Source organism: Peromyscus leucopus, chromosome 10 (assembly GCF_004664715.2).
Source record: "Peromyscus leucopus breed LL Stock chromosome 10, UCI_PerLeu_2.1, whole genome shotgun sequence".
NCBI lineage: Eukaryota > Metazoa > Chordata > Mammalia > Rodentia > Cricetidae > Peromyscus > Peromyscus leucopus.
In genome coordinates this window covers 1136804-1162607 of record NC_051071.1, presented here as the reverse complement: position 1 = coordinate 1162607, position 25804 = coordinate 1136804, and the positions used below count along the sequence as shown (strand labels likewise).

Sequence of the window (25804 nt, the reverse complement as noted above, 5' to 3'; positions counted from 1 at the left end):
GGACCTGAGGCTGATACCTGGCTTCTGCTGGGAGACCTGAGGTTGCTATTCTTTGGGCCCTCAGGCTCCCCATGCCCCAGTTCCTCTTATGCACATGGGCAGCCCCCCACCCTGTTCCAGCATGATCGGACGCCTCTGCAGTTTCCTTCACTCTGCGGCACAGGGCTAGCACATCGGGGGTGGGGCAGGGAGGGAGGCTGTGTTCTCTCCCTCAGACTACAGATGCCCTTCGCATCAGGAGAGCCCAATGAACTTTTTGTTGTTGTTGTTTTGGTTTGGCTTGGTTTTTATTTCACGATGTTGCAAAAGCCAGAGGCATTCAGTAGAAACCACGCTGCAAGCTTTGATCTTCCCCAGGCTGGCCATATGTAGGAGCCTCTCTGACCATGCTGGGTAGAAGAGAGAGGAAACATTTAGTCTGCAGGGTTGGGCTGCCAGTGTTTTCTGAATCAATGACTCAATGAGATATATGAAACAGTCAACACGTCCTTACAGCATGGGCTATGTAGATGATTTTGCCACCGGAAGTTAGTGGGAGTGTACTGTGCACACTTGAGGTAGACTGGGCTCAGCTCGCATATTCCGGGGTGTTCAGCAGGCTGGAGTATATTTGAATTTTTTTTACCTACGATATTTTCAATGTATGATTAGGTTTGCGGGGCCACAGCAGGAAAATACGTTTGATGACCTGCCTGGTCCCATCATTCCTGCACCCCTTTTGCAGCCTGCCTCATTAGTCAACACCCTATTCCTCATTTCATACTCAGTTTCTCATCTCTCAAGCCACATTGCAGAATTCTTCTGAGTGACACCATTGCCTGTAAGATGTCCTGTATAGTAGTGAATCCATACCGCCCCCCCACCCCGAGCCTGGGAGGGCTGATTAAGATATCAGGGCCGTGGGAATCAAGGTTCCCTCTTGGCAGGTCCTATAGGACTTCCAGGCCTCTGAGCAGCCAGTGGTGTGTGTGACTGTCAGCACGGCACCTGTCCCTAATGTCACAGCAGACTTCCTGTCCTCTGGAGCAGGACCAAATCTTAGAACCAGCTGCTCCAGGAATCCTATCTCCAATATACCTTACCTCTGCTCAGAGAGCAGGTTTAAGTCTGTGCTTGGTGGTAGGTCCCCTTATCTCCCTACTCGGCCTCTGTTTCCCTGTATACAAAGTGCAGGTGTTGGAGCTTGTCTCCAGAGTGATGAGGAGTCACCTGGAGGTGCCCTGCACGCTGTCACATGCAGACTCCTGATTTTCATGGAGCATAAGGTGCATGAAGTCACAGGCACTTCGCTACAGGCAGAGGGCAGTCCATTGATTGGCAGCAGGATGACCCTGGGCAGCATTGGCTTCTCTTGGATGCTGCCTCTTCACTCATCCTCTGTTTTCAGGACAGGCATGAACATCTGTCCTGGACCCTCTCCACACACATAGGCTCCATGTCCCACACAAGTGTAGGTGGCCTCGCTGGGAGGGTCAGGGGACACCTGTCTGGAGCAAGTGTGCCTTTCTCCTACCTGTGTGTGATTTACAGGTTAGCAATGGGAGCCCAGTGTGAAAGCAAGGGCTCATTGTGGGAGGGAGGGAGGGGGAGAATGTGCCCCACCAGTGAAATAATTATAGAATATGAAAATGGCTTAATGAAATCATTTTTAAAAAGAGAATGTGTGCAAACACTCAGCAATTAAGCAGCCGATTCACAAATAGCAATTTTCCAACTGTGCTCGCCTTCCGTGTTTCAACTTGCCCGGTTTTAGACTCTGGGTTTTTCATTTTTAATTTGAGCGGATGGAGATTAGAATGGTCTCAGCACTGTTGAACACAGGGGGGAAAAGGAAAAACATAAAACATTGGACGGTTTGGATACTGAAAGCAAGGAAGTCACCTAAGGGTGTGCCCTGTTGTGGGGAGGGAGATACTTTGTGAGTACTAGTGTCCCTCCCTGCCCCCTCCTTCCTTAGGAACCAGACCTACTTAGTGTCAAGGCCGGTGCATAGACAGAAATCCAACCCCCACCACCACCCCTGCCCTTTGCAATGGCAAGCTTGACCAGAGAAGGTAGCTTGCTAGCCTAAGGTCACACAGCCTCCAGGTCTGGCACCGAGGACACCCCCAAAGGAGCCTGACAAGCATTGTCAGCGGTGTGCTTGGCTGTTGGACCTTTAGAGGTTCATGGTGGTCTCACTGTCACCAGATCTGGCAGCCTTTGGAGGATAGAGCCTTGGGCCCAGTGCTGACCGAAGGCTTCGGCCACTGACCTGCCCAGACTGCTTGCTGGGCACTGGGGCAGCTTGTCATCTAGTTTCCAGACTTATCTGAGGTCGTGAATATCATTCCTTTTCTTGGCCTGCATTCAGGGTTTCCTGAGAGACAGTTCCAGCAAGCAGATAAGCCGAGCTCCATGTGGACAGGCTGTGGCATCCCTTCCTTCCGTCCAGCCCACCCTGGTCTGGGGCAGAGGCTGAGCCCAGCCCAGCCCTGTGCCACTCACGCTGTGGCCTGTGGCCTTTGCTCTCAGTGTCGCTGCCCGGATGGCAGCTGAAGCATTCTGTATCACCGCTGACTCCTGGCTGTCGTCAGCAGACCCTCAGCCACCATGGGTAAAGGGTTGGAGGAGCTCCTGTCACCCAGGCCCTGGACAGTCTCCAAGTGTTCATCTCAGAGGCGACACTGCCCTGTGCCTGCAGGTTCTCTGGGCCCTTCAGTGGTCCCAGCAAGGAGCTCCATGTTCCACAGGTTCTGAGTTTCCCTGTGACTCGTACATTTCCCTCCAGCATCGATGGCTGTCTGGGGCTGGTGAGACCCCCCCAGACTTTAGGCATTCCATTGCCATCCTCTCTCCACCTGTCCCTGTATCATCAGAGAACAGTGGAAGCTATAAACAAGAGTCGGGTACTTTGGGCATCTAATTTGGAATCACCTGTGTAAACAGTCAGTGCTCAATAACTACAGCTGCCTACATGAATTGAACAAACATGCTCCAAGCCCATGTCTGCCCAGAACCCCACAATATAGCCTTATCAACACAGGGTCTTTAGGTAGCTCTGGGCTTAGGGCCCAACTCTCATGTGAAGACAGAAGTAGGTGCTAGAATGATACAGCCACAAGCCAAGGAGCCCTGGAGCCCCCAGGAGCTGGAGGCTCGGAGCCCTTGGACTTGGGATCTGGAGCTGTGAGTGTGTGATTGCTGATGTTGAAGCCCCCTGTCTGGGGTGGTTTTGAGGTCACCTGGAGAACCTAACCCATCCTCCCTCTCACCCTGTCCGGCCTCACTCTTCTTCCTACCCCCTTTTCCTGCTTCCCAGAGCTGGAATAACCCAAGTTGCTAGAGTCCTGCCATTTGTGTAGCTTTGAAAATATACAGTATTCAGACTTGGTGTCATGGCACTGACCTGCAATCCCAGCACTTGGGAGGGTGAGGAGTTCAAAGCCACTCTCTGCTACACCACAAGTCTGGATCAGCCTGGGCTACGTGGACGCGGTGGAGGTTTGGTTTAGATGGCTTGGCTTTGTTCTTTGGAGAGAAACCCTGGGGGTAAAAAACACAGCTGTGAGACACCAGGTGAGGCTGCTGTGTTCTCTTCCTGGGAACATGTGACAGTCCCTGTCCCCTTCGGTCTCATCTTCTCCACCTTCTGACAATGAGGAACAACTGACAAGTGGCTCCGGCCACTCCCCTGTTCCAGAGTATCAGAGTCTCCCACAGATCAAGCGAGAGCCAGGCCAGCCTTTCCTGGGATGAGGCCCCCTGCCCTGCAAAGGGGCAGCAGGGCCCTCCATCTCTTAAGGTGACCTCTGCCCCAGCAGCCCCATCCCTAGCCGCGGAACCAGAGTGTTCCAAAGAACGGGTGCTCATGTTTTGTCCTCTTCTGGGACAGTGAAAGCAAGCAAGGCCAAGGTCACCTGAGTCACTACCATTGGCCCCTTGAACTTCTTGCAGTGACTGTCCCTTGAACACCTGTCACTGTGGTTGGGTGTGTCTGTTTGCTTCAGAAGCAGATGTCCCTGGGCATGGATAGAACTGCCCACTGGAAAGGCACATCCAGGCCAAGTTCCCCCATAACCCACCTTATGGGGACCCATTCAACTGGTCCCTCTACTAGAGATTCAGGGCTAGGTCTAGATGACAGTTACTGAAAGGGGTGGGGTGCCTGCAGGTTAAAGACATTGGTCACAGCTTTTGCACTGATGGGGACCTCCGAAGCTGCTGACCCCAATCCTTAGTGTCTCCGAGGAGGAGAGCGGTGCTGACTGCTGAGCTGGCAGCCCAGGGCCCCAGCACCTCAGAGCAGCAGGGACTGAGCCCAGGGTGGGACTCCTCCCCAGCATGAGTAAGGAGAAGGTGAGAGAGGGACCAGAAGGAGGTGGCACAGAGTCCAACGTCACTCCCAGGCTTGATCCCGTCTCCAGCCTGGCCCTGTCCACAGCAAGGGCTGTCCTGACTCCCAGCTCAACCTTCTTGAGAGGCACCTTCCTGAGCACTGTCACTTGGATGCCATGTCGCCTTGTGTTCCCCCCTGCCGCCATCTCTTCCCATATTCCAATGCCGTGTCCAGTTCAAGTCACCGTCCGACTGTCCCTCCTAAGGATGGGCCCTTGTCCCGCACAGTCTGAACTCCTGATTCCTCTCGTAGCCTCGGTGGTTCTCCTGATGCAGCAACAGAGTGGCAATAACAAACTCTGTGTGGTGCATGCTGCCGCCAGGCACCCTCTAGAGGACCCCACATGGCCACTCGGCTGGCCCCCTGGAACAGAGCTTTCCAGGTGAGGACTTGGCCTTCACAGACCCTGCCCCTCTCTCAGAGGCACTCCTGATGTCACGTGTGTCCAGACGTGAAGTCCTGACCCAGCATGTTAGAAGCAGGAGCCATGTGAGTTGTGCAGAAGGCCCTGGTGGTCACAGAACAAAGAGAAAGGACAGCTGTGGCAATGATGTAGAGCAAACCTAAGCATGAGTGAGAGAAAGATGGAAGTCTCCTGCGGAGGGACTCTAGCCGCAGAATATTCTAGGAGATGCAAAACTGGCAGTAAGGAAAAGCTCAGGGCTGCCCAGGGCTGGAGGTCAGGTGGGGAGCGGGCTGAACCTGGAGGGTGTTTAGGGCAATGGAGGGGTTCCATTCATGCCACAGTGGTGAGTGTCTGCCATGTTCAGTCTGTTGGGCCAGCAGGCCCTCATCAGAACCATGGGCTCCGGGACAATGGTGTGCATGTTGACTCCTCTTGAGGCGGGGAGGTAGTGGCAGACAGGGGCTGTGTATGAAGCCAGGGGCACGGGCAAATTGAGCTCACCGCACAGTTTTGCGGTGATCTCGAAGCTGCCATAAAATGAAGTCTATTAACTAAGACTAGGAGCAGGTGAAATTAATTTTAGTAATGATTTTAATTAACTCAATATATCCAGAATATTAGTATGTCAATATGCAATCTACATAAAACTGACAATGAGGTATTTTACATTCTTTCTGGGCCCTGAGCCTTTGAAATCAGTGTTTCAAAGTTTTTCTGCCTTTTGGCCAGATGGACCACATTCCAAGTGCTGTGGCCTCAGGCGGCCAGCGGCGGCTGTTGCACTGTAAAGTGGATTCAGCCCCACCTCTCCTCCCCGTTCCACTCTTGCTGCCCCAGACCTGGCTGCTCCCCAGAGCCCACTCCTGCCCATCAGCGGCCGTACACTGTACCTATTAGACTCCCGCACACGCTCCAGACCCAGCTCAGGTTCCCACTCTGTGACAACAGGACGGTGTTACTCAGGTGGTCTCATCCCAATCCTCGAACCTGCACAAATGCTTCCTCCCTTGGTGGAAGGGACTTGGCATGTGGGACTGAGAATTCCTGGGAGTGGCCCTTGGGATTGTCCTTTGAGTCCTGGGTCATCGTGGGGACCAGCAGAGGAAGAATTTTGTTCAGAAGTGGTTGATGTGGGGATAGACGCAGATCTTGGGGATGGGTTTCAAAGACAGAGGCAGGCCACAAGCCCTGCATTGGCAGGCGCCTTCAGGGGTTCTCACCTCCCTAATGCTGAGACCCTTTAATACAGTTCCTCATGCTGTGGTGACCCCCAACCATACAATTATTTCATTGCTACTTTGTAACTGTCATTTTGCTACTGTTATGAATTGTAATGTAAATATCTGATATGTAACACCCAAAGGGTTGAGAATCACTGCTCTAGAGGGTGCAACAGGCAAGGACATAGACTGTCTCTCAGCCTCCAAAAGAGACCAACGCCTCTGTTTTAGCCCCCAGAAGTCCCATTTCTGACTTCTCTGAACTTCCTGAGACTGCTATGTTTTAAGTACTGTGATGTGAGAGCTTCTTACAGCGGTCACAGGACACACACGCTCTCCTGAGGAAGGCTGCCTGCTGCATTGTGCCCCCCTCCCCCAACTCTGAGCCTTTACCCTGCCCAGGAGTGCCTCAAGGCACATGGGCAGGAAGGGCCAGGCCAGGGGCAGGGAGATGCTGGATGGAATGTGAGGATTGGGGGAGTCTGCAGGTCAGGCTGGGTTAGGTGAGGGGCAGGGCAGCTGGGCTCTGAGGGGCAGCCGGGCTCTGAGGGGCAGCTGGGCTCTGAGGGGCAGCCGGGCTCTGAGGGGCAGCCAGGCCCTGAGGGGCAGCTGGGCTCTGAGGGGCAGCCGGGCTCTGAGGGGCAGCTGGGCCCTGAGGGGCAGCTGGGGACTGTGGGTATCCTTGTTAACATGCCCTCAGCGTTTCCCAGAGTCCCCTGGACCTGTGGCAGTGATGCTGCCTCCATGTCTCCCCCACCCAACTCTTCATTGGTCTGTCTGACTCTTCCGCCCTCTCCTCTGTCTCTGCCTCAGTGTATCTCTCTTGGTGTCTCTGCCCCATCTGTCTGTCTGTCCCTCCCCAGTCTGTCTCAGTGTCTTCTCTTTTCTCTCTGTCTCACCCTCTTTCTCTCCCCCTGTGCCCCCCATCTGTGTCTGTCTGTCTGTCTGTCTGCCTGTCTGTCAATATTTCCCTCCCCTATATGTATGTCTCTGCTTTGCTCCCCTCTCTCTTTGGATTGCCACATCTGTGTCCTGTGGCTGCTGCATGATGTTAAGGAGCCGAAAAGGACCCCTCCACTGTTCTGAGAAAATGCAGCATCTCTTGGGACTGGATCTTTGGGGGAGCTAATGGGAATCTGTTTCCATTTCCTTCAGCTCCCGGGGTATGGGGGGTGGGTGGGGGCTGTAGCCCTCCAGCAGTTGCCTCTGTCTTCATATGACCCCTCCAGTGTGGCCTTGTCTTATCCTGGTGACATCTGTGAGATCTACACTTTCACTCGTGTTCTTGGCTCACGTGTTTTCAAAAAATGCTGCCCAACCAGGGGGCAGGTGCCTTTCCCTGGCAGACACCGTCTCTCCCTTCTTCCCTCAGATCTCTGTGTGTGTGTCACTCTGTCCCTGCCTGTCTATGACCCAGTGATCCCACCCCTCCCGGGTCTCCCTGGTCCCTACATTACTGTTCCTCTTCCGGTGTGGCTGCATTTTGCTGCCTCCTTTAGCATGTGCCTGCCTCCCTTGACAGGTATCCTGGAGCACAGGGGTGGTGGCTGGGTGCTACTCTCCATGGCTACCCCGCACCCACAGGTGCCCTGGAGTTCCCAGTCTGGAGCAGCTCCTGTAGTGAAGAGAATGGGGAGGAGGCTGGGGGTGGGTGGACTGGGGCTGAGGCAGTGGGTAGCGGGAGGGAAGGTAGGGGACAGGATCAGGTCTTGGAAAGGGCAGCCAGGGAAGATCCAGCTGCATTAGGCTGTAGGCTCTGAGCTTATAAACAACCATTGTTTCTACAGGGCTCTGGGCCGCGTGCATCGATTTCTGCTAATGGGGCCTCTCACTTCCCCCTTCCCAATGAAAATCAATTCTCTGCGGTTTGGAGAGCAAATGTGCCTTGATTAGACAGCAGGCGCATGGTGTCATCTTCGTTCTCTTGCTCCAGTCCTCCTAGGGAGGCCTGAAGAAGCCAGGCCCCAGACGGTCCCCGGAGACCCTACCCCTGCTGAGCAATCCTGAGAGCCAGAGGAGGGGGAGTGGGCTGTCTCTTGTCTTGGTCAAAGGGACTTAGTGACCCTGAGGTTTACAAAGAACATTGGGGGCCTGTAGCCACCAAGCCCAGTGACAGTAAACTTGGCCATCTTCCTGTAACCTGAAGATCGAGGATGAGGGAAGGGGTCGGGGTCGGGGGACTTAATGGACTTAATGGTGGCGTGGAGTTATTGGCCTGTTCTCCCATGATGAGCTCACTGGGCCAGCTCCTGGTGGCACAGATCCTGGGGTCTGATTCCCAGCGGGTACCAAGCTTGTCCCTGCTATCCTGTGGTCCTGTGCTCAAGGCAGGGGCCAGCCTGAGCCTGGACGCTCCTGGTAGGGTGGAGCATTCAGAGAAGGCAACGGATGAGTGGAAGAGAGCAGTGGCCTTGGCTCAGTCAGTGGCCATGCTGAGTGGGCTGTGACCTGGCATCAGATGGGCCAGCGTTTGAACCCTGGGTCTCCTGCTTGTTAGCTGAGTGGTCCCTCATACAGGACACTGGTCCCCTTGGTGCCTACTGCTCATCTATGGGATGGATAAAATGGACCTTCAGGGTTTTATAAGCATCGTAGCGACGGAAGGATCAAGAAATTCTGACTTCTGAGTGGGGCAGCGGTGATGCACACCTTTGATCCCAGCACATGGGAGGGAGGCAGAGGCAAGCAGAGCTCTGAGTTCAAGGCCAGTCTGATCCACAGAGTGAGTTCTAGGACAGCCAGGGCTACACAGAGAAACCTTGCCTCAACTCCCCCACCCTAGAAGTTCTGACTTGGTCCTCACTCCAGACCGGGGCTGTAGACCTGAGCAAACCTGCCATCTTGCTCTTGGGGTGGGGACATACTTCCCCTGGGAGGATGGAGCGGACGACTCTGGGGATCTCAGCTCTGCCAGTGCCGGCATACCATGGTGCTGGAAAGTCTAACCCCCAGAGGACACGTGCTGACAGTTGTCTCTCTGTTCCCATAGGTCCTCAGATTTTGGGACAACCTACACCAAGCTTACTCTCCAGCCTGGCGTCACCACTGTCATCGACAACTTCTATATCTGCCCAGCCAACAAGAGAAAGGTACGTACATACCAGCCCAGGGTGGCCAAGCCTTGGGATCTGGCTCTCCACGGACCACTGTCTGGTTCTGCTTGGGGAGAGCAGTCTGGTGTGAGGCATTTGGCCCTCAGCTCCTGCGGCTTTGGCTCATGTTGATGAGTGCATTCGAAGCCATCAGCTGGGCCTCTGGAGGAGGGCCTGCCTGCTTATCTGGGGCACATCCATCTTCTCCTGTCCGGGAGGCAACCTCCAGCAGACGGGCAGAAAGAGGAGTCAGCGGAGCTGGCGGTTGAATCAGCTCCATCTGGCTCAGAGTCCTGGCGGCAGCTCTGAGGCCCTTCTCTAGGGCGTCATCTCTCCAGGGCTGGCTTGGTTCCATGTCAGAGCGTTGCTCGCTGTCTCTTGGCTTCCGGTTCTCACTTCCTGTCTAGATGTAGAAGAGGGAAGACCGTGGGAGACTCCTCCGGCAGATGTGTGGCTGTATCTTGGCCCACCTAGAGACCCCAGCATCAAGTCAGCACCCTGGACTTGATCTAGAGAAGCAGTCCAAGGTCACAGGAGGGGACTCAGACAGAGCAGAGTTCAAATCCTGGTTCATTTCTTTGTGCTCTGGTGTCCCTGTAGGAAGATGGGATGTAGCCCACATCTCACACAGAGACGTGAGTGAGCCCTGCGTAGTACTCTCTACAAGATCAGTACCCGGGTCCCAGAGGTACTTGGGTGGTGGCAAAAGAGAAATCCCAGCAGCTTGTTACTAAGCACAGGCCACGCTGCTCACAGCTTGAAGGCCAGTGCTCACAAGATGAGACGGGGCAGAAATGGAGTTTACCGAAGGCCTTGCCTTGAGAAGACAGGATGCTCGCATCTCCAGATTTCCATGTTGGGGGACTCATATGTTTGAGCCAGCTTTTACAGGGAGGGGGAGAGAGGCATGAGGCAATGGGCATGAAGACTACACACTGGGTGGTACCTTCACCCATCCAGTCTCTGTCATGCTGCCCCTACTCCCAGTGCCCCCCTCCACACATTCTGACCATACTTCATCATCAACCCTGGCCTCCTGGGGTGCTTGTGTGCTGTGTGTTAGAGGATGCACAGAACTAAGGAGTAAGGAGGGCATACTCTCGCAGGTCACCAGACGTTTCAGATTCTAAAAATCTAAAGAAATGTCATTTAGAATGTAACCTATTAATCACGTAGCCATGGCCTTCTTTTGGTTTGTTTGATGCCAGACAAAAGGGGGTGGTAAACAGCAATTCTGCCAAGGGCCAGCCCCAGAGGTGCATCCCTGTTAGAACCTGGGGCCTGTGTTTGAGCATCCCACAGAGGGTGCAGAAACACAGGATGGTCCTACTGTGGGAACGCACCATGCACTCTGGTGGCTGTAGTGCCGGCCAAGGTTCAGGGGCTCAGAGAGACAGTGGAGCCTGACCTGAGCAGTCCCACTGCAGGTCAGCCGTGTGGGAGGACAGGAGCCTGCAGAGCCCTTACTGGACTGCAGCAGAACTCAGCTGCTGCTTTGGGGAAGATTTAGTGTCAATTGTTGTTTCTGTCCACAAGTTTTGCCTGCGTGTGTGTATGTGTACCGTGTGTATACCTGCTGCCCAGGAAGGCCGGAAGCTGACATCAGATCTTTTGGAACTGGAGTTACAGGTGGTTAGGAGCCTCCACATGAGTTCTTGGAACTGAACTCTGATCTGCAGGAGCAGCCAGTGCTCTTGACTCCAGGCTCCTCCACTGCTCTTTAATGGGATGCCATCTTGCATGCTGGAGTTGTCTGATTTTGTGTCTTCCTCTCCTTGATTTCTGCTGCCGTGAAAGCTTCCTCCTGGACAGAATGGGAACAGAGGAGGGAGGGATACTGCAGACCAGGGAACCCTTGCCTTGGGCCTTTGGCAGGTGGAGAGGAGAAGGGTGGGTTGGTTTTAGCTTCTCCTGCCTCTTCCTAGAGCCCTCCCTCAGGCCTCACACAGGCAATCGCACTCCATCCACAGCCATCCAAGCAGTGAGGCCTTGTGATCACATTTTCCAGGGGAGAAAACTGAGAGGAAAGGTGAGAGTTACCCCATCACATACCTCCCGGTAGGAGGCCTGGGTCTGAAACCACCTTCTCTGGAGTCTAAGCTAAGGAGGCAGGATGTTGTCCATGCTCAGAGCAGCTATGAGGGCCTCTACCTGCGGGGAACCCCGAGTGCATGGAAGGAGCAGGGAAGACCTTTGACCTCCCTGCCTGCCATGGGTCCTTCCTGCTGTGGCTGTGATGGTGTGTGTGTGACAGAAGTGACCTTTGATAGTAGATGCTGAAGGCCAGACTCAGTGAACAGAGCCATGTTCCCATTGCTTAGAGCAACTCCCAAGTCATATGTGTCCAGCCATCCCCAAGCTGGAGCCCAGGATGATCAGGTGCCTACAGGCAGCCTACAGGCCGTGTCCATATATGGAAGGAGGGGCAGGGGCAGCTGAGGCAGTAAGAACCAAGAGAGTCTCAGGTGCTGTGAGGGCAGGGAAGGATCCCCAGGGGGGTTGGGCAAGGAGCAGTGAGGTCAGGCCTAAAGTTCCTTCTTGGACTGGGACCACACCCTTGACCCCTCTGAGCCTCAGTGACAGCCTGTACAATAGAAAGCTGCAATGGGTAACAGAATATGGGCTCAGTAGAGGGCTCTGGAAAGGACCTTCTGTGCAGGCTGGTTCCCATTCAGTCCTGGCTTCTTTTGCAGTCCTCTAAGATGGGAGATGGGGCAGCAAGGTGTTTGCAGTTTCAAAAGGACACAAAAATCAGCCCTGCTAGGGAGGTGTGGATTGAACCCTTCCAGGTTTACTGGGCTCCCTGCATCCATGCCAACTCAGCCCAGTCCAGCTCAGTCCAGTTCCTTGTAGCCAGGGGCAGGAAAATGTCAGGTCTTTGACATATTCCAGGCTCAGTTTGCTGGCTGTTGGCTTGTGCCATCTGGCACATCCTGGTTCCACTCTGGACCTCATTTTCCCCATATGTGAGGAGCCTAAAATGACGGCTGAACAAAGCCCCTATCAGTTCTGTTAGCTTGGCCTCTGCTGGCCTCCTCCCAGAAACCCCATGGGCAGAGCACCCACTGGAGAAGCAGTCCCAGCTTGGCTCTGTCTACACCTCAGCCATCTATGTCTTCTGCAGGAGGCAGCTGGGCCTCCATGCTCCTCCTTGTCAGGCTCCAGGCAGTCATAGATCCAGGCAAAGATCTGAGTGTACACTGGACTGAACCCTGTTGCTAGGGACAAAACGCTTTGCCCAGGCCAGGTACAGGCTGAGGACCTACTGGGACCCCATCCTTTGCTGGGTATAGATAGGAAGCTGCATGGATAGCTAAAATCTTCTAGAACCTTTGAGAGCCCAGTGGGGCCTGAGAACCTGGACCTCATGCAACATAAGGTCTGTAAGATGATTAAGAAGCTGGGCGGTGGTGGCGCACGCCTTTAATCCCAGCACTTGGGAGGCAGAGCCAGGCGGATCTCTGTGAGTTCGAGGCCAGCCTGGTCTACAGAGTGAGATCCAGGACAGGTGCAAAGCTACGCAGAGAAACCCTGTCTCAAAACACACACACACACACACACACACACACACACACACACACACACACACACATATATATATAGTGAATGTCCCATTTGCTCCCTGTCCCTACATTGACTATGGTGTGGGGTACTAAGGTCCTCTTTTGCAGGGCACCTGTGTGAGCTGCTCCCTGGTGTAGGGTAATGGATAGCTTTGCTGGAAAGTGGGACTACAATTAGGAGACCATTTAGTAACAATTACAGACCGAACAGCTCTTTTTGGCTTCTTAAGAGAGCACTTTGTGAGCTGTCTTCAGAATGAGCTCTCTTTGATTTTGTCTTGCCGGCAGTATAATCAGAGTGTGGCCCCAGGCATGGCTTTCTGCCACCTCAGACATAACTCTGGCCTGTGACTTTCCCTTCCGAGCTGCTGTGGTTCCCACACTGGCTTTAGGTGGCAAATGCATTGTTGAATGGTCCCCAAGAGTGCTAGAGCATGGAGAGGTGTGAAGGTCTGGTCTGGAGGGGATGCCTAGTGAGAAACCGTTTTTAAGTATCGTGTTTTGCATTAAAAATTCATGTGGATTGCCATCTTATACAAGGCATCTATGTTGGACTGAATGCTAAAATCTCACACATACATTGTCACCAAGAAAACCCTTACCGAATGAATAGTCTAGGAAAACGCTGATTCCTGGGTCATCCATCCACCCCACTGAGGAGGCCCTTTCTGTGGCTTGCGGCCAGAGCCCATCAGTCTTTATTCACTCGCCCACTTCACTCCCCCTGAGGCTCATGAGAAGCCACCTGCCAGCCTTGCAAGGTTGGGGACATGTGGATCAAACCACAGCCCTGCATCCGGGAAGCTGTGTGCATCGCCCAGATAGGGGTTCCTGTAGTCTTATGCTTTACAGGGGACAGGGAGAAGCCCAGGTACGTCAAGAAACGTCCATGAGTCCACACAAGTGGGTCAAGAGCGCCTCGGCCCCAGTTGTCCATCAAACTTCACCCTCATAGGACCCCAAACAGCAGGAGGAGACCTGTGCCAAGGTCCAGATCCAGAACTACACATTAGCCACTGACAGCTACTGGGGAATCTCAGTTCTGTGGATCTCCTGGGGTGATGTCACAAGGGATCCTCCAGCTCTGCTGATTGTCAGCTCTTCCACTGCCCTCAACCCCTGCCTGTGAATTCCTTTTGAACTCTGTGCTGTTCTTGCTGAACTGTGTGCATGGGCCTGCCTGCTGATGGTACTGGCTCTCCCCACACTGCTGTCTTCTTTGCTAGTCTGCCTCTCTTCTCTACCGATCTTCCCCTAAGCTATGATGAGTCTACAGTGCTGAGCTCCTCTCTGACCTGGTTCCTGCTCCACCCCAGCATAAGCCTCCTCCCTGCCCAGCTCACAGAGGCTCTCGTGGTAATCCAGGTTCTCCTCTCCTCTCTTCTCCGGTATGGGCCAGAGCAGTGTGTAATCTAAGATCAGCTCAGGCTCCGTGGCTGTGGCAGTGCCGGCTTAATTCTGTGCTTGGAGAACACCCAAGGCAGCCCAGCCTCTCCAGCCACTCCAGTCCAGTCAGAGCACAGCAGCCTGGTGGCTGTCTCCGACAGTGTGGAGGGTTTGAGGAGCCCAGATCTGATCTCAGGGCAGACTTAACTCAGGGATGCCCCAGCAGTAGGTGGGCCTTTTTTCCTTCCCACACTGAAGTACGCGCCTGGCTGTGCTGTCTGCTGCTCTGAGGTTGGTCCTTCTGAGGGTCCTACTATCTGCTCTGGGCCTAAGAACTGATCAAGAATGTAGCACAGGGAAAGAAGGCCTGAGAGATGGGAGAACAGGCTTTTCGAGGACTTGGATCCCAGGGTCTGTGTTTCCCAGCTCTCAGCTTCTGCTTGCAGGATATCGCATGCGAATCACGATATTATCTCTTCTCTGCATTTATTGTGTATCATAAATGATGATGTGTGGCTTCATAGTGCAGTGCCCAGCGCTGGCAACTGAAATCCTCAGCACCATGGGCGCTGACAGGAGCTAGTGGCCCATCTCCTGAGGCCGCTTTAAGGGTCTGAGTCAGTGCGTGTAACTCAGAAGGAATCAAGCCCCCACTGTGCATCTTTTCAGGGTCTCAGCATGGCTGACACTGGGCTGAAACTTCAGCCATCTTCTATATCTGTCCCCAGCAGAGCCACTGACTCCCTGTGGATCAGAAATGATCTGAGATGCCCATTTAACTCCGTGTTCATGTTTAGACTGGGCTTTGACAGACCTGGCACATGATACTTGGATATTTTCATGATATAGAGGACGGCCCCTGCCGTGGCATACTTACACATAGCTTGGCAGCCAGAACTCATACTCAGTACGCCTCACCATATACCAGGAGCATGAAAAGCCGTGTGTGTGTGTGTGTGTGTGTGTGTGTGTGTGTGTGTGTGTGTGTGTGTGTGTGTGTTGGAGGGACCTCAAGCACCATTCAAGTTGTGTGCTTCCTAAAGAGCAGGTGGGATCATTGTCTCTGGGAAACGGCTGTGTGGGTCTCAGAGAGCAACTGTCAGACCTCAGTGTTGCTGCACACCTGCAAATCCAAGTCGTTTTCAATGATGCTCTCCGCCAAGATGCCATGGGGGGAGCAGATCCCTGCCTCCAGGGTTCCCTGGCCAGCCTGCACAGGGCACCTCCCTACCACCTTGTTCCTGTTCCTGATCCATGCATGGAGTCTCCACCATCTCAGGGCTTGTCTATGCTCTCAGCTGCAGCATTACCCTCTGTTCCTCATCCATGCATGGAGTCTCCACCATCTGCAGGGTTTATTGAAGTTCTCAGCTGCAGCATTCCCCATTCCACAAGTTGGATCGGAGGCCAGAGGCCACATTTTCAGAAACAGTGCCCTGGACTAGAGGAGTGATAGGGTGGCAGGGGTAAGGGAGCAGGAAGGGATGGCTTCTTCATGGGGCCTGGCATGGGGCCTGAGTGTGTGGCACATGGTGTACTGGCAGGATCTTCCCTGACTGTGAATAAGGGAAAAGCGTAGCCAGGCAACATGAGAGCAGACATGTCCTCTTTGGTCCCAGTGTTTTAACTGGACTGTCCCGAGACACCGGCAGTGAGGCAGGGTCCCTGGATGCCACACTTGGGGGCCATGTGCCTGTGGTGATGTGTCAGCCCTTTTCTGTTCATGTGCTGGATGCCCCTACTCCTCCATACCGAAGGTGAGAAATTGCCTAGGCAGAGATGCAGCCTGGGAACTGCTATCAGGTCCTGAGACAGAAGTTAGAAAAGAAATGTAACAGAGAAAGGTGTAAAAAGTCCTTCACAGGGATGGCTTATAAGAGAAAGAGGTGGGGAGCTGTCATGGATACCATAGTGGGAGAGGCCCAGAGAAGAGCCTTCAGAGACAGCCCCCCCCCCGAAAAAAAATGGAATACCTGAGTTTTCTAAGTTTTGGGGGGCTGGTGGGAAGTTTTATACTGTGTGATTTAGTTGGGGCTAAGCCTGTATGACAAAGAAGCATAAAGGAGCCAGGTACTAGGTAGGCTCATTAATTACTAGCTGTAAAAACGACAGCACTGCGCGGCTTTTTAATTTTCTGTCTGAGAGAGAGAGAGAGAGAGAGAGAGAGAGAGAGAGAGAGAGAGAGAGAGAGAGAGAGAGAGAGCTCACTGTAGGGAGGTTATGGCCTGATTTCTTTAGTATGTGAGATCTGGCCTCTTAGCACCCCTGGCGTCTTAAAGAAGCAGGTCCATGATCTGACAGGGCTTGGTCACGGCAGCCCCAGATGCAGACAAAGCCGGGCATCTCAATACTAAGAATGATAGTCAGCTCTGCATCCAGAAGACTGGGGTTCACAAAGCTTAGTGGGCTGATGAGGGTTGCCATCTGGCATCTGGAGGCCCCCCTTGCACATGGGCAATGCCCTTCTTCTCCCACACCCCTCTTCCGGCCTATGGTGAATGGAAGCAGGCACTGTCAGATGATCGGATCTACTGTGGCATCACTCCTCATCCCGTGGGTCCAGGATTGTCCTAAGCGTGGGGAGACTGGACCCCTTTCTATGGGATTGTGGACAGCAAGGACACAGAGAATGGAGGTCCCATTGTATAGTCAGAGTCTGAGGGTCTTTCTTGGAGGTCAGGCTCAAAAACAGACAATACCACAGACTCTGGAAGCTTCTGCATGAGAGAATGAAGAGATCTTGCAATGATGTGGTTTTTATGGAAGTCCTTTGGTTGGAATATAGGGCTGGAGGGGCAAAAAGAGCCAGGAAGAAGCATCTATCTATCTATCTATCTATCTATCTATCTATCTATCTATCTATCTATCCATCCATCTATCCATTCATCCATTCTTCCATCCTTCCATTTATCCACCCACTCACTCAGCCAGTGTCCATCCTATCACCATGATGCTGCCTCTGATCCCTGTGAGTCTGACCTTGGTGGACAGGGACATGATTAAGAGGGCCCTGGTTCAGGTGATGCCCTCTCAAAGAGGGAGTGCCAATCCCTGAAATGAGGTACCTTTGGGGAGGTACCTTGAAGGCCCCAGAATGGAACTGGTAGTGTCTGGGAGATGGGAGAAAGAGCTGTGTGTACTTGCTTCTGGGCCTGTTTTCTGGGTGGGCTCCCTGGGGGTACCAGCCTGGGACAAGCCTCTTCAGCTCTTTCTCTGTTGGATCCTGAGTTCTGTCCAGCTCTAGCACCAAGAAGGAAGCAGGGGCCCCAGTGTGGCTCCCCTGCTGTAGAGAACAGGACTAGCATGGATCTGAATACTCCAGCTCTCTAAAAACTGGGGCCCCTGGATCATCCTGTTAGCCTCTCTGGACTTGCTTCCTGAGAAGATTCAAGTTTGCAGAGCTTTTTCTTCCAGAATGGTGGGGAGACTGGTGAGAGAAGCCAGAGCATATGACCCTGGCAAGGGTTCCATCAATCTACCCTGCCAAATGGCAAGGCCCAGTATCCCCCCTGTAGCCAGTCAACTCTCCTGTCCCAGGGAACACTGACTCAGTGGGACCTGCCTGTATACAAAACTTCTGTTTCAGAAACAGTGAACCCCTTGCAACACCAGCCTAATGCAGAGGGAATTAATTATTCTCTCTGAAAGCCATTAGAATACCACTGGAGAGAAGCCAAGAGCCCAGGCTTCTTAGAGATACCTCCAGGGCCTTTCACCTTGGGAGCTGATCCAAGGCAGATAAGACTCAATTCCACCTTCTCTGAAGATGCATAGACCCTCATACCCCAAAGAGAGGATGACCAGAGTGAAATGGAATAGAAAAGGCCCTGGGTCTCAGGGCAGCCACCCATGCTACAGTATACCCTCTTCTTTCTCCAATACTCCAAGGCCAGGAGGACCTACTGTGTGAGGGGAGCTCAGGTCAGCACAGTGGCTCTTTACTTGTATGTCTGTTTCTCAGGACTACAGGGAGTACTGAGGCTCCAGGAGGACCCAGGAATGACAGAAGCCACATACAGGCAAAGCAGCATCCTCAAGATGCTGTCAGATTGATGGCTGCCTAAGGTCCCTGGCCAGCAAGGGTTGAGAACTGAGTGGATTTGTATTCACGTGCTCTGGAGCCTGAACCCTTCCTTCTCCATTGTCTCAGAGGATAGATACTCATTTTGCACTGTACGCCTTTGATGCCCTGTGTTTGGAGCCCGGCCACTTTCACACCACCCATGTATCCTGAAGGCCTTGTGACACTGTCATCAGGGACAGACCTCTGTTAGCTCGAGCTGCCACTGAGTACCATAGACTCACTGAATTAAACAGCAAAGCCTATTTCTTCATGTCCCAAAGGTTGCACGTCCGAGATCCCAGGCCAGCATGGATAGGTTCTGGGGACAGCCCTCTTGAGGTTGCAGGCTCCATCTTCTGTGTCCTCACATAGGAAAGGGGATGTCCAGCTTTAGGCCCCTTCTCCTAAGGAAGGGTCCTGGTCCCTTTTATGGTGGCTGCACTCCCATGTCCAGAGACTTGCAAAGGCTCACTCTCCAGATGCCATCCCCTGGAGTCAGGGATCCAGCATGTTACAGAGCCAGGGAGGAGCATGCTTTTAGTGCACTGAAGGCTGCTAGGTTCTCTCTCTCTTTCTCAGTGGTGGCTTAGACATGCTCAGAACTTGGCCTTGGTCACCAATCTGACAGAAGGCAGAGCAGTCTTGAGTAGGGTTCTGGCATCTCTCTTTGTAATCATCATTTCTCCAGGGTCTGGGTGTCACTCCAAATATCCAAAGAGGGGGTCTGAGCCCAGGGTGTCTCACTGGTCCTTAGATGGGTGTCCTACCTCCTAGCCCCTCTTCATTTTAATACTACACATCTGTGTAATGGGAGTCCCTGCTGACTTGGCATCCTGTAAGTGAACAGCTCTGTCCTTTTGGGAAAAGAGGAAACAATGGGTTTACTTCCCTTGAGCCTAAAGGCAGCTGAGAGGAACTATGTGCAAGGTGACCACACTACACAGCCTGGAAGGCCAGCAGCTTTATCCTGTACAGCCACGATTAGGGCATCTTTCCTGCCTGGCCTCGGTGAAGATAAAGAGCATGTGGATGATCTTCATTTCCAGGGCTGATCCCCATTCCCACAGCTCATCCTTGCTCCCATGCTAATCCTCACTCTCATGGGTGATCTCCATACCTATGGCTGATCCCCATTCTCTATTCTGATCTTTGCTCCCATGGCCTGCCTATCCCTCCATTGATGCTCATTCCCATGTTGGTCTCTGTCCCCTGTACTGATCCCCAATTCCCATGCTGATTCCTGTTCCCTCTGCTGATCCTCATTTTCATGGCTAATACCTAATCCCATGAAACTCTGCTCAGCTTCTGTTAAACAAGAAACGGGACTCCAGGACACATCATCTGATAAGCTGTGTTTGCGGCAGCCTCAATTTCATCCTTTTTCTATGTCTATAGAAAACAGTAGCAAATAATGTTTTTATCCCTTGTGTGTTGAGGCCTCTTATGAAGCTTAAAGGATTTCTACTTGGTAAAAATAGCTAAAATTTGCAAATGGGCTCCACATTGGGCATCCTCAGGCAGGTGAGAGCATCCTGGGTAGTTGGGGGAGGGGCTCCAGCCTCTGCTTCTGTCTGCTTTCCCAGTCCCTGAATCCCAAGGCTGCTAAGCCAAATCTGACCCTTGCCTGTCTGTCAAAGATGGTCTTCTCCGGGCCTTTGTTACACGGATGACACCACATCCCCACAAGGGTACGGGGTCCATGGCTCCCAGCCCCCCACATCCTGCCCCCATGGCTTCAGCAGCCTCCTCTGGGTTAGCCCGGCACTCCCTCCGTTTGCAGATCCCAGCCCAGCCTGGAACACTCCTCATCCCTGTCACATGCTTGGAACTCTTGGTCTGGCTTTGAGGTCCATGTTTTCCAGCCTGGGCCTTCTCACCTTCCCACCTCAGCCTGTAGGGCTGCCAGTTGTGCCCACAGCCGACTGGCTGCAGAAGTGAGTCCACTAACAGAGCCTTTGCTCAGGCCTCACTTCCCTCCCTCCACTCTCTAAGGTCCACCTATCTTCCCTAACACCAGATAAGCTCAGGACTCCACCATGGACCCTCTGCCCTTCCCTGTGCACAGCCTGGCATCAAAGGTGTGCCTGCGTGGTGCTCTGAAGCTGTCCTCCGCACCGAGGGGAAACACCCACAGCAGGAGCTCCATCTCTTTGCCATTTCCGCTAGCGCTCAGTCCTGTGCCTGAAGGATGCCTTGAGCGAGTGACTGTGTGCCATGAACAAACTGACTTCAAAATATCCCTGGTGAAGTCGAATGTGAGAACGCAGCACCCACTTGTGGCTGTTTATTTCCCACCGGTGTCTGGGCTTCCACTCTGGGTACCGTTCGTGCCCTGCCTCCTCCATCCAGAACGTAACAACTGTCACATTCTTTTCATAAACAAAGGGGATTCCTTCCCTACAGGTAATCCATGATCAAAATTGCTGGTTAAAAGATGGGACAGTGTCACCAGATAAGTGGCAAGCAGGCACTCAGAGACCATGCATCTGGTGCCACATGGGGAAATGTGTTGTCCACATCTCCACAGTTCTTCGTCTGTCAGTCTCATGGGGGCCATAGAATAAGGGAGGAGATAAAGCCATAGTTGATGTTATCTGACTACCTTTCTTGTCTATTAGCCATGTACCTGGGCTGACTCTAGGAGTCTCCTGGGCGTCCCAGTCTCTGTGTGCTGTGGATGGATGACACAGGCCACTCGGGAGCTGTGCTGTTTCTATGTACTATGGAGACTGGGGGATGTCCCTCCCCCGAAAGATGTACACATCTGATCCCTAGGGCCTCAGATTTTCACCTTATATGCTGACCCAGAACAAGTTGAGGAGCCTAAGACAAGGACACCACCTCCCCTGGATTGTCTAAGAGTCCAATGTCACCGCAAGTTCCTTAGGGGAGGGAGGCAGGCATGGGTGTAGAGACTGGAGATGCTGTGTTATGGCTCTAAAGATGGAGGAAGGATGTGCAGCCAAGAAGAGCTGGTACCTCTAGAAATAAGACAAAACAGAGGCTGACTCTCCACGCTCATTGCCATCTCCAGAGCAGGTCAGGGGGTCACTGGTGGGGTAAGGAAATGCCACAGCATTCCCAATTCTGTAGAGCCAAGCCACAGCCCTTCAGGGGCCTCCTCTGGAGAAGGGGGGAACAAAGGGAGACATTGGTGGGAAACTCTGATGGGAAAGGACCTGTTGTCCTACCAAATCACCATAGCCCCAGTAGCTTAAGACATCGTGGTTTCATTGCCCTACATGTCTGCAGAATGAAGTTCCAAGTGTGTCTTCTGAGTTAAGAGCCAGGACCAGCAGGGGCCATGGCTGCTGAAGGCTGGAGCCACCTGCCAAGGGGCTGTGAACCAGCTGCACCTCTGCTTTCGGGTAGGCCTTCTGTTTAGACCATCTCCTTTCTAAGGTGGGCTCTGGTGCCCTTGTCCTTGTCTTTCCTAGCCAGGGCGTGTCTAGGGAGGGCTTCTGTTCTCCTAGAAGTTTCCGTGGTACTTTGATTGTGTGCTCCCCTCCAGGGTAGAATATGGTAGATCTGCTGAACAGAACGTGACTGAGACAAGCAAGGTGACTTTGCCGCTGCCGCTTGGTGTCACAGTGCACCAGCCTCCCAACCCTTCCAGAGGAGTCTTGTCTTATTTGTCAGCTGGGACTCCCTGGGGCTTTTCTTCCAGTTTGGTCCAGTGGACATCTACATTGTTGTTGTGATAGTAGACATATTGGGCCCAGCCAAAGGTCCTGATACTGAAAAAATATCACAGCCCAGCAGGAAGATAGAGGGCAGGACAGGCAGTTTTCACATAGCTTTGTGCCTGAGTGCCGGATAGAGGGCCACTCAGAGCTGGCACGTGCACAGGAGCCTTGACCCAGCGACAAAGAGCTGGCTGTAGTGAAAATGGTCCTGGGTATGCTCGCTCGCTGTCTCACTGCAGAGCTGGGTCTGCTCAACCAAAAGGAACTTGGTGTTGGATGCTCACAACTGCCTCACCTCAGGGCCTTTGCACCTGAAGAGTAACAGTCTGTTAGCCCAGATCCCCATCACATGGTCTTCTGGGACTCTAAATAATTGATTGACACCTACTGGGCCAGGCCTATCCATGAAAGGAGACTGGTTCACAAAAGATTGGGTATATGAATAAATTATAATACACAGATAATACCACCATGTAATTACTGGGGTATAAGAGAGCAGTTACATGGCTAATTATGCCTCGTCGCTGTGCTGCCGGCTCTGTACATTGTGGAGTCTGTAATGGCTACAGGCACAAAAAACTGCTCTCCACGTGGGTCATAAATAGGAACTCAAGGACACGGCTGCAGCATGAATTCTAATTGTCACGTAATTAGAGAGCAATTAAATAGCTATTTGTCCCATATAAATTAGCCATTAGCTGTCCTCTGTGTCCTGCTGTACTTTTAATAAGGTGTGGTGTCTCCCTTACTGACAGGAAAGTAAATACCCTGAGCTAAGGGGGAGACCCACTGGAGACAGAGTGGGTGAATCCCTGGGGCTCCTGGCCAGGGGTCTCTAGGGTTTCTGGCACTGATGGGCTAGTTTTCTGACTCTGGCCTAGAAGATAAATATCATAGGATGGTGTGTCTGTTTTCCAGACACTGGCACATTTAGTGAGCCAAATGGTGATGCTACCTGCCCTGTGACCCTGTTACTATCAGGCTCTTGGGAAGGATCCTGGTTTCTCTTATATATCTGTGCCAGCCATTGCTCCCCAGCTCCCTGACTTCATATATACATATACATACACACACGCACACACACACACACACACACACACACACACACACACACACACACATCAGCTGTGAAGGCAGAGCACTCACCAGATAACTGCAGGAAACGATCTGCAGGAAACGAAGACAGACCTAAAGGAGTAGAGCCCTCCTGCTCCCTCCACTTCCTATATGAAGAAGGGGCCTGGGGCATCCTGTGTACCTTAGAGGCTCCACAGTGTGACCCAGCAGTGGCCTCTCCCTCTGGTGCACCTGCTCCAAGGCAGTCAGAAGGTTTGCCTCAAACACACCTGCCAGCCTCTCTCTCTCTGTGAGCCCAAAGGCCATGTTCATACCATCTCAATGGCATGAATTGGGGTCTGGCGGGAGCAGAGGTAGAAAGAGGGATGGGGTGGGAATGGAATAGAGATTAAAAAAAAAAAACAGCTGAGGGGAGGAGGTAGGGGTGAGAGCCAGGGGGCTCAGGAGCCTTTCTACAACCAGGAAAAGTTGAAAGACCACACTTAGTGCGGATTCGTGGGAGCAGGATGTGTGGGGGAAAGTAAACAGGTGAGGTGTGGAAGATGAGCTGAGGGAGCTTTGGATGGATCTTTTGGGGACAGGATGAGAGTAAGGATGCAGGTACTGGAGAGAAAGATGGCCAAGCACCAGCCTCAGAGCCCCTGCATCTCTGGGTAGTTGTTGGATATGGTCTATGGGGAGGGGATCGAGAGACAATGTCATTGCTGGGTTGCTCTCAGTGTTCTGATTTTTTTCTTTAATTATGATGTACAAATAACTTGTCATTTTTCTCAAAAAATAAAACAAACATAGTTATCTATCAAGACAAATATATTTTCAGTTTTGAACTTCAAAATCATAAAATGTTTTTCAAAGCTAGCAGACACAGAAAGGTCTGAGCTCGTGATTTTATACCCAACTGAACTGTCCTTGTAGGTTAGACTAAAGCCATCTATAGATAGCAGAATATTATAAATTAATTGCCCAGGGATGGTTTTTAAGGGACAATATCTTGGAAATATTTGTTGCAGAGGGACAGATGAGGCTCCATGTGGGGACAAGGGACAAGTGGATCCCACATGCAACTGAATGGATGGGAAACTGATATCTGTGCCAAAACATTCTCCTGGGAAGGAAAATCCCAGAATGTATCAATGAGGATATAATGTTGGGGTGTGAAAAAGGACAGAGACAGATAGAGGAGCGGATGTCAGAAAGGGCCACTTTGCTTCTAATATTAGACCCTGGGAAAATCATACCTTTGTATAAGTTTAAATAGCCTTGCTATATACAGTCAGAGTGTTTGTCGTCCATGTAAGTGAAAAAGGAAAGAGGCCCATGGGAGAGGACACAAGCCACAGGGCAGTGTTGACAGTCAGAACAGGTGTAAACTCAGTGACATGAGACGGGGGATCAAATGACCAGGAGGCTGCACTATAGGTGCAGGTATTGGCCTTGGCTTTGCATCCTGTGGGGGAGGGCCGGGAGAGCGGACGGAGTGAGGGGGGAGAGACAGCATCTGCTTCAGATCCTTCCCAGGGGTACACTCCGGAGGCTGGAGGTTGTCTACTATGGACCTGATAGGCCTACAAGGTAGGGAAGTCATTTGTCAACTGGTGGATGACCTTGTGATTTCAGTGCAGAGCCTATGATTAGGACCCCACGGTGTCATCTCCATGGTGAGCCCCCTTGGCTCTACCTCAGCTTCTACCCCAGGCAAGAACACTTTCCCGTGAGCTGGTTCTGGTGCTAGCTAATCCACTGTTAAGATATTCAGTCCCCAGCCCTCAGCAACCACTTAATTAAAGGTGTGTGTGTGTGTGTGTGTGTGTGTGTGTGTTTCTGGCCACCTGTGCCATGGCATATGTGTGGAGATCAGAGGCTCTGGACGACAATTCTCTCCTCCCACTTTTGTGTAAGTTCCAGGCTCCAGCACAGGCTGCCAGGCTTGTGCAGCAGCAACTTCCTTTACCCCGGGAGCCATCTCGCTGCCTGCAGCAGCTCCGTTTGAAGTGGTCGAGGTCAGGCGTTCAGTGTATTTGAAGGGAGAAAGATGAAAAAGATACCCTCGTGCTCAGGATACTGCTGGGGTCTGGCAAGATGTACAGGTTTTTGCCAGATAACATACATGCCGGCTTTGAAACTCTTGGAGTGCAGGAGCCCAGAGCCAGGCTATCTCCCAAAGATAGCCACTGTATGAGTCAGTCAGTCCTGAGAGCTGGCTGTGCAGAGGAGAGTGAGAAGGAGTTTACAGGCTGTACCAGTAAATGCTGTGGCTCAAGGCGAGTGGTGCGAAGGGGCTCTGGACACTCTACAAAGGTGTTTAGGGACTAAGGCTACAAGTGGGTGGGGCTGGGTGCTATCATTTAGATGTGGTCTGGGTCTGGGTCTGGGTCAGCAGCTCAGGCCAGGCCCTCGCTTGGCACCAAGAACAGGACCATTTGCTATCATTCTTCAGTGTGGTAGAGATCTAGGTAAACATTGTTTAAATTTAAAGATTACGCTAAGTTGAATATTTGTTCTAATTTCTCTCCTCTTGGTCAAGAGTTACTGAGACAGTTTTGCTGGGCACGAATGATACCATATTTTAGGGCCCGCTTCAGGCTGTGAGGCATGGCACTCATGCTCCGTTTCTCGTACAGATTCTAATGAGGCTTAATATTCGCAGTAACTCCGGATGTTTAGTCATACCGATTACCATTGTCTCAGAGTGTGACTCCTACTTTGACGGCCTGTTGTCAGTTGCTATGTACTCTCATCTGGTGTTATTACATCTTTGTCGTCATTTTTTATATTGGACTCTCCATTTCTTTATTTCTGTTTCCTCGATGCTTAGTTCATTAGAGTTGCTATCTCTGTGAAATTTGATCGCGTGTGGTAGGGTTCTTTTCTGAGAGTGATCCTCATGATACTCTGATGGTCTCTCGGTGATGCTATTCTCATAGAGTTAACTG

General features: G+C 52.4%; 1 protein-coding gene across 3 annotated transcripts in view; it reads left to right on the top strand.

The window, feature by feature from the left end:
- Sorcs2 (sortilin related VPS10 domain containing receptor 2) overlaps positions 1-25804 on the top strand; it is a 398248-nt gene that overhangs the window by 237209 nt on the left and 135235 nt on the right. For all 3 annotated transcript variants that reach the window (XM_028882326.2, XM_028882325.2, XM_037208879.1), the window contains exon 3: positions 8994-9093. In XM_028882326.2, the coding sequence (XP_028738159.1) occupies positions 8994-9093 (100 nt within the window). The remainder of the gene's footprint in view (positions 1-8993; positions 9094-25804) is intronic.